At 30.8% G+C, this 9,131-nt stretch overlaps 2 protein-coding genes across 2 annotated transcripts; both read left to right on the plus strand.

The window, feature by feature from the left end:
- Positions 1-428: 428 nt before the first annotated feature.
- Chro.30475 (peptidase, insulinase family) lies at positions 429-4,256 on the plus strand. Its single annotated transcript, XM_660950.1, has 1 exon — positions 429-4,256. The coding sequence occupies one exon, from the start codon at positions 429-431 to the stop codon at positions 4,254-4,256; it is 3,828 nt and encodes a 1,275-aa protein (XP_666042.1).
- A 663-nt stretch (positions 4,257-4,919) lies between these two features.
- Positions 4,920-8,684, plus strand: Chro.30474 (peptidase, M16 family). Its single annotated transcript, XM_660951.1, has 1 exon — positions 4,920-8,684. The coding sequence occupies one exon, from the start codon at positions 4,920-4,922 to the stop codon at positions 8,682-8,684; it is 3,765 nt and encodes a 1,254-aa protein (XP_666043.1).
- Positions 8,685-9,131: the final 447 nt, after the last annotated feature.

Below are 9,131 nucleotides of genomic sequence, written 5' to 3' on the forward strand. Positions count from 1 at the left end.
CTAAATCCTTCTCATAGAGAAAATAGCCTTTACTTATATATTCATAAAAGATAAAAAGTGATTAATATATGAAAATGTAATATTTAGGACCAAAATTTTAATAATTCATAAAGCCCATGTATTTAATGTTTATTAGTTGGCGAACAATTAAGAATGTGGTCAAATTAAATAATAATTTGATGGGATATGCAATATTTAACAATGTCTAATTTTTTGGCGCTAGAAAAAAAAAAACTGGATTTTTGTTTAATGAAACTGAAACAAATAAAAAAAAAAAAAAAAAAAAAATAAACAAACCAACTAATTAAGAAAATTCATTTGATGATCTATTGATCGTCAATATATAAAGTTGTACAAATAATGTGTGAGTTAGGTTTTCCATTTTTAAATCCTGGTATACGAAGACGCTTATGTTTTTTTAAATTAATATGTTAATTAATTGCAAACATTTTAAGCTTTTGAAAATGGATGGCCTTTTATGCTTATTATTTGTCATATTTATATTTGCTCAGTACTTAAATTTTGCGAGTTGTTTTTTAGATGAGCAAAGTTTAGACTCAAATGATACATATGTTGGCATTTCAGAATTTGTTTCAAATGATACATTCAGTTATATAGCTTCATATAGCCCATTTATATTGGACGGATTCAGCGACATGAATTCCTTTTCAAAGATGCGATCAATTTACTATAATGTCAATGATTTCGAAGAAGTTGATAATAAAGACTTTGTTAGAATGGCAAATGAAAATGGTGAGTACAAATTTATTACCTTGGAAAATAAGATAAAAGTATTTCTAGTTTCAAAAAATATACTTTATAAGTCTTCAATTGCAATTTCAATAGGATATGGTGATTTTAATGAGCCGTCCCATATGAAAGGACTATCTGTTTTACTGAAGAATATAGTTGTTTCTAAAATAAAATTCAAGACCAACAAAAGAACTAATCCTCTATATTTTAAAAACTTGGAAAATACAGTAGAAGGTAGAGTACATGGTCATGGCACAGAAATTAATATTGAAGTTTTTAATGAGGATTTTGTGGATGTTTTACACACTCTTAGTGAAGTTTTAGCCAGCCCTTTAGAGTTAGATTTCCATACGTTATCATCCTCAAGAAAGATTACAAGAGAGGAGATTAGGGCTAGATGTATTTCAATGGAAAATTTAAGAGGTGCTTTTGTGGAAAATGATTTCTGCAAAAAATCGGGATATAAGTATTTATACGCATTTACTGATTCTAATGTAAATTCAAAAGATCAGTTTAAAAGGGGATATAGAATTGGAGCAAATTCTAAAAAAGTTGATGAATTTTCTGATGAGTATAGTAGTTTGGATAGTATATTGAATGAACATTTTAACAAATATTATTGTAGTAACTTAATGACTTTGGCCATTGTATCAAATGAAAGTATGCATTATCTATTGACTTTAGTCAAAACATTTTTTGGGAAAATTAGGAGCTCTAATTTTAATACAAATGATCTTGAAAAAATATATAATTTTAATGAAAATCCGTATTTAAAACATGTGGGAAATGTAGTTGCAGTAAAACAAAGTTCAGTCAACCTTGAGCTAAAGCTGATATTTCCTATACCATATCAGAAAAATTTGTGGAGGTATAAACTTACCGAGTATATCTCATTCTTTTTAGATGATGAATCCGAGGAAGGATTAACTGGGGTCCTAAGATCAAGAGGGTGGATTACTTCATTATCATCTGGTTGTGAAACTAATGAGAGCGGCTACTCAAATTTTGTTGTTCTTATTACTTTACAGAAAGAAGGTGTCCGACATATCATGCAGATTCTTGAGGCATTGCTTTCAACTATTAAACTAATTTCAAAGCAAGATTTTTCTGAGGAAACACTTTTTCATATTAGGGAGGAATCTTCTATTGAATTAAAGAATTTGTACTTGGATCTTGATACCGATCAAGCAAGTTTCATCTTGAGATCTTACTTAGGGACTGGGTGTTTCCCAAAAGATGTGCTGGTTGCTCCTTTTAAAATGGACCAGGTTGAAGGGAGGCATATAAAGAAACTATTGAATTTTATCAGAGCGGATAATATGGTTATATCACACCCTGTAAAATCATTGAATAATGGTGCTTCTTATTACTTAAGGTCAAGCGAGTCGTTTAATAACTCGTTTTTATTCAATTTTGAGAAAATGGTTTTTAAATCGTTTTACAATTTATCATTATTCTTTTTAAAATGGTTTAAGACTGGTCCAGAACAAGGTGATTGCAGATTTTATAAGAAACTTCATTATTCTGAAGAGAAGTTGCCTCAATATTTACAAAGGAGACTTTCCAGTATTGATGAAAGAGTTGCTTTAGAGGAATTAAAAATTCAACTTTTTGATCCTTCACTTGAAAGTAATAGCCAAATTTATATCAATGATCAATTGAAAACAATTAATTATCCTATCACTCTAAGGAAAGGAATAGAGGACAAACTGCTTAATGATAACTTTTTTCGCAATTCTAAAACTGAAGCGAATTCTAAAACTTCTCAGCATATTGATGACAAGGAATTATATAGAAATGATTTTAAATTAAATGTTGATCACAATCTAATTGACCTTAAGGAAGGAAACTCTAGCCATGAATCATATAACAATAAACTTTCTATTGATTATGCAGATGAATATGAAGGATTTATGGAAGAAAATAAGATAGGCGAATTAGATTATGAGACAGGCAAAAAAATTGACAGTTTGTATCCTGAATTTGATATGGATTCGATATTCTACATGCCCTTACATAACAAGTTACCAACATTATCTGTTACTTTCGATATAACTATTCCTTTTGATGTAAATAACTCTACAGACTTATTACTGCTTAATATGAACAGGCAGAAGCTACTGTTGCTTTCGTTCCTTTTTAAATATTCAATGAATTTATCATTGGCTGATTCGAATTCTGATGGAGTAATTAAAGTCGAGAATTATACAGATTTTATGAATATTGATGTTTTGCCTGGAATTCAATTGAGCTGGGATGGTATTACCAAATATTTTGATGACTTCTTTATGGTTTTTGCGCATAATTTAGTCAATTACAGAACGATAATAACTAATTGTTATTTTCAAAAATCGATTACTGCACTTAAGAAATTGCTAGAAAGACTGAGCTATGCTAGTAACGAGGATTATTCTCTAATGCTATTAATGCAAATAACGCATCTAGAAAGTGTTAAATCGTGGTCATTAGAAAATGATGCCAAACATTTAACTCTTGAAGATGTTAAACTTTTTGGCAAAATTCTTCTCAAGTATGGCGAAGTTCATGGCGTTGCCATTGGAAACGCTACCCCATCCCAAATTTATGCTCGAATTAATAAATTCATAAAGATGATTAGACCATCAGCTAGTTTGTTAAATTCATTTAAACAGATACATTCTGGACAATTTAGTATGACTTTTGATACTAAAAGTTATGGTTGGATATCTGATAAAGATTTAACAGATGAAATGATTAAGCGAAGCTATATGGGTCCTATGCTGATGAATGCTGAAAACAAAGGAAATTTATTTAATAGCAAATTTATTAATATGGAATTACTTCCTTCTATGTATCATAAAAACTATTTTTTTAAGCAAAGAGCTTCAAGCTCTGATCCATTCAATACAGTTCTACTATACATTTACCTTGGAAATACGGAGAGAAATATGGTCCTTTTGGATCTTTTAGAGCTGGTGGATTTTCACAAAGTCTTGAACTCCTTCATTGCAAACAAAAAATCTCTTCGTTACTCTTCGATTCAAATTGGATCTTTATTTATTACTCGCGATGTCGCAAGCTTCCAAATTAAGGTAACATTCCTTTCTAATAAGATCATTTCCATGGTAAATGTTATTCTCGAGTTTTTCGATATTTATTTCCTAAATCCAGAAAAAGTTTTTTCTAAAAGAGATTTCTTATCTTTGAAAAGTATGTTGCTTAGTAATTTTCAGAAAGTCTCACTAAAACCTAGTAAACTCGTTCAAATGCATTACGAAAGGATCATTCGAGGAAATTTAGGTAACGATTGGCAGATAAAAGAGACAGTTTTACTTCGAAATTTCTGCTACTTAGGTTTTCTTGAACTTTGGAGCTCATTCAGAACCGCACCCACAATTTTAGTCATAATTCAATCGAACAGGAACCAAGATGATCAGTCTAATCAGCTATCAGAATTTGTTCCTGAGGGATATACCAGACTCAAGTCTATTTATCAATTCAAAGATTCTTTCAATGTACATTGAAAAAATATAAATTAATATAATGCTTACTATTTTCTGCCATTAATGCGGAAAAGTTCTACTCACATGCTTCAATGCATATGATGCAAATTGTAGTCTAATATCATCAATTATCCTGTTACGTTATTGGAATTGAGCTTTTTATAAAATTTTTTTTTCACTCCCCCAATTGGCGGAACTTTGCTAATGTGTGGGCATTCACCAATTTTTTGTAAATAGCATAATTGGTTCAAACGTGCTCCTCCCAATAACTTGTTGGGTATGATAGTATTTTCTCTATGTTTTCATGAGAAAGACCTTATTTTATAATTAGGTTAATTAGATAATATTAATAACTCCAAATCTATTACTAATTTTCTTAGCATTTTTTTTTTAATTATTGAAGCTTTAATATTTTCCAGCGGTAATCTAGGATTAAAGAGGCACCAAGAAAAATTGTCCTCAAAAAAAATATTTTAAAAAAGTAATTAAATATTAGTGAATTTGGTTGAATAAAATTCAGCAGTTTTCTGCAGCCACTTTGGGCTCATCCATGCAAACTATTCAGAAAGATTTGGATGCAAATTAGCTATTTAGAGTTCACCATTCTGTATATAACTTTTAAATAACTTCAAAATCTGATTATAAATTAGGAATTTCTAAGAAATTGACCAGAAGTTGGTAAAAATGACCTCAAAAATATTTTTATTCGGACTTTTAGTTCAGCTTTCTCTTAGTTTAGAGAGATGTCTAGCTTCTAATGTTGCCTTAACGGCAAACAATTCATCTTTTAGTGATATTTTGGTAGAATCAAGTACCAGAATGATAAAGAACGACTCTTTAGCTCTGGATGGCCAATATTATATAGGTGGAATGAATAGAATATCAGAATATCGAGCTAAAAAGAATATTAATGATGCTTATAGCCGTTTCTACGATGAAGACTTTATCAAATCAGTCAAGGATTCAAACAAATACAGTTTTATTAGATTAAAAAATGATATTCAGGTTTTTCTTGTATCACAGAGATCCAGTTTATTTTCTTCAATTACTTTAGGGGTTAGAGTGGGTAGCTCCTTGGAACCTAAGAAATTCCCAGGCTTGGCAACTTTATTAAGTGAATTGTTGTTTTACGATTGGAAGAGGCCTGATGTTGGCAGGGAGACACCATATGATCTTTTTATTTCCAGTAACTCTGGGATTTTCAAGACTAAAGTTGCTCCATTTTTAACGGAATACCATCTATCTATCAAACAGGAGTATTTTTCTGAAGCACTAATAAAATTCTGTTCTTATTTGAAAAGTTTTAGCCCCAAAAGAATTCATTTAGATCCAGCAATGGAAGCATTGCAATCAGACTTTGAAGCCTTAATGGGTATGAGTTTTATAAAACTTAAACAAATTCTTAAGGAACTTTCTGTTGAAGGCCATGTTAACCATGGTTTTCATATGGGCAATATGAAAAGGTTGATGGCAAATATAGATTTCGATACAGAAGTTCTTCTTTTTGAACTAATTAAGTTTTACGGCTCTTACTACAGTTCAAATTTGATGACTATTTCAATTGTTTCAGATAAAAGCATAGATGAGCTTGAAGGTCTTGCAAGAACATTTTTCGATGAGATTCCAAACCAGAGTAAACAACTAATTACTCCATTTGACCTTTCAAATGAAATCATTCATCCTTATATTGATTTAAATAATAAAGTAATACAGGTAAAATCTGCGGAAGAAAACACTTATTTTACGGTGATATTCCCTATTCCACACCAGAGCCCACTTTGGAAGTACAAACCTGCTGAGTATATTTCATTCTTCTTTACAGATTACTCAAATAAAAGTCTTTACAGTTATTTAAGGGGAATTGGAATAATATTAGGCTTGAAGACTATGATTGAAGTAAATGACAATGGTTTTTCAAACTTTATTATTAGATTTAAGTTAAACTCTAAAGGTGAAAAAGCTATTGTAAAGATCTTAGAGATCACTTTATCTTTCCTAAAACTGATTAAAGAGGTTTCCATTTCAGAAACAATAATTAATCAGATCAGAAAGAAAAGACAATCAATCTTAGAGGTTTCTATTGATGCTCTTTACTCAGATCTATCCAGAAAAATTGTTAACACATTTTTGAGAACGAACTGCTCACCTCCAGAAGTTTTACATGCAGGAGTATCAATGAATAAGATAGAATTTAATCATGTAAAGGAGATAATAGACCATATGAAGTATGATAATTTAATATTGATTCTTGAAAAGAAAGAATTCAAAAAAAGCGCTTCCAATATCCTCCTTTCTAGTCAATTTTTCTTGGATAGTAAGTGGAAGAGTGCAAGAAAGTCAATATCTTCCTTCTTTAGAAGTGTAAACACAGCTTTTCATAGGACGAAAGTAGGCACATTTCCGAAGTTTTTGAAAGAGGAATACCTAGGTGGAGAATATTTATTAGAAGACATCCCAAGTAAAGTTATTGAGGTACTACAGTCTGTTAATTCCACGTTGGCTAATGATATTTTAAAGTTACAAATGCCTGAAATAGATCCCAAATTCCCGAGAAATTTCGTTATTTATACGGAAGATGTTCCCAAGAAAGAGTTTCCTGTTTCTCTCTACTATGCAGTTAAAGAGTTTAAACAGGCTAAAAATCTTACTGAAATAAGCTTATCAGAAGCTTCCAATAATTCTACAGACTTTTCTTATTTAAATTTATCAGCTCCAATAAATCCAAGAGATTTGGTAGTTGCTTTAAGTACACAGAAAATGGATTCAATTTCGAGAAGTTTTTGTTACCTTCCGACATCATTCAATCCTGATGTAATGATTTCTGTAAGACTTCAGATCCCGAACAATCCTCCAAAAGAATTCAGCTGCCCAGAAAAGTTAGCAATACTAATGTTCTTATTCCAAAATACCCTTTACGATGTTTTACCTAGCCACCTAAATGAGAACTTTTCTTTTGAAAGAAGTTATCACCATTGGGAGCTACAAGAGTTCTTCTATGGCATAGAATTTAGTTGGAGAGGTTATTCCTCTATTTTTCCCGATAGCTTGAATGAGATTGAAAATATTCTATCCATATTCCAAACTTCTATTAAGCAGTCCAGCTTTCAGAATGCCAAACAACGTTTCCAAGATATCATTAATTCGTTCAAGTCAGAAAATGATAACCTCAGACTTCTTTCGCTTTCCTACCAGTTGCTTGACCCAGGATTTATGAAAATTAGCAGGCTAGAAGATGAAATGTCCAAAATAACCATTCAAAGCCTCATTGATTTTGCTAACTTTTTTATTAAAAACTTTTCAATTTCAGGATCAGTACTTGGAAATGCAACTCCGATACAAATAAAATATTACCTATCCAGTTTTGTAAATACTGTTCGAGGAATGGACAGTTCATCTTTAGAGCTTTCTTTGGACACAACGGAAAATATGTTCAATTCAACAAAACAAGTCAATTCAGACATAAATGAAGACTTTAATACTCTTGGATTTGAAGAATTTAGCTTTGAAGAGAAAGGAAGAATGCTTAGATCTGGAAGCAAAAAATCAACATCTAAAGATCTTAAAAATGACAATAATAATCAAATTGGAAAGCCAAATGAAGTTACTCATACAAACACATACAATGCTATGAATATTGAGAATCTTGGATACACAAGGAACTCATTCAGTGATATGAGTAGATTGCCATACAATTACAGCAATTCTTACTTCTTTTACATTAATTCAAGCAAAAATAGCAAGGATAATATGGTTCTCCTCCAAATTCATTATGGGTTTTATAGCGAGCAGAACTTGGCATTCCTTCAAATAGTTTCAGAGCTCAATTCATATAAGTATTTTATAGAGTTCTCAGATAAAGTTTGTCCAGATTGTTCTTTAAAAGTGCTCCCTAGAATAATACTTGGTAAATATTTAGTTCTTGAGTTCAAGCTACAGTCCCCAACTAAAAACATTAGAGAACTTGGCGAGCTCCTTAACAATTTCTTCCTAACATATTATTCCAGGCCTTCAAAGATTATTTCTAAATCAGAGTTTAATAAAGCCAAAGAATTTTTATTATTGCTTTCCAGAAACGCAAGATTAATAGAAAACAACCTTGGAGGCCAAATCACATCAAAAACCAATAAAATATACTACGAAGGGTCAGAGTCAGAAGATTTATTCACACTAGCATCTTTACATATGGGAGCTTCCAAACATACCCACTTTTCTTGTTCATGGAAAAAAGATTATTTAGAATTTATTGACGCTTTGACATTTGACCAGTTTTATAAATATTGGCAGTATTTCGGTAGCTCATCAAAACTATTTATTTCATATCAATCACAAAACACAAACTATGAACTTTTTGAGTCCCTTGAGTCATATTTACCTCAAGGGTTTACCAAACTTTTATTTGCAGAAAGTCTTTATGACATTAACGAGCAGCAAGATATATTTAACACATAAGTTCTTTTTCAAAGGTTCAAACACTTATAAGAAAACGTAAATTTAGTAGGCAATTTAGTAGGCGATAAACATACAAATCTTAATGATTTAGAAATTCCCTCTCCAAATAATTTTTATTTTTTCACCTTTTGATTCCTTAAATATCTTGAAATTGTTTGTTGGCGGGATACATGAGTATTCGAGCAATCCTAAATTAGGGTTTAAAAGCAATAGAAAGATACAGATTTCATGATTTAAATAAAATTCAATTTTTACAGGAAAATGATAAAATAGAAAAATCATTTAGGTATCAGAATTTGTATTAGAAATCCCTGTGAGAATTAACTTGAGATTTGATCAAGTTGTAAATATTTGTGGGGGTGTGGGATATGAATAGTAAAATCAGGAAAAACAACAGGTTAATAAATAAATGGAATTTTAATCAGGCAAATAATAGGCAGTGAGTGC

This window comes from Cryptosporidium hominis (genome assembly GCF_000006425.1).
Source record: "Cryptosporidium hominis TU502 chromosome 3 CHRO013184, whole genome shotgun sequence".
Classification (NCBI taxonomy): Eukaryota; Apicomplexa; class Conoidasida; order Eucoccidiorida; family Cryptosporidiidae; genus Cryptosporidium; species Cryptosporidium hominis.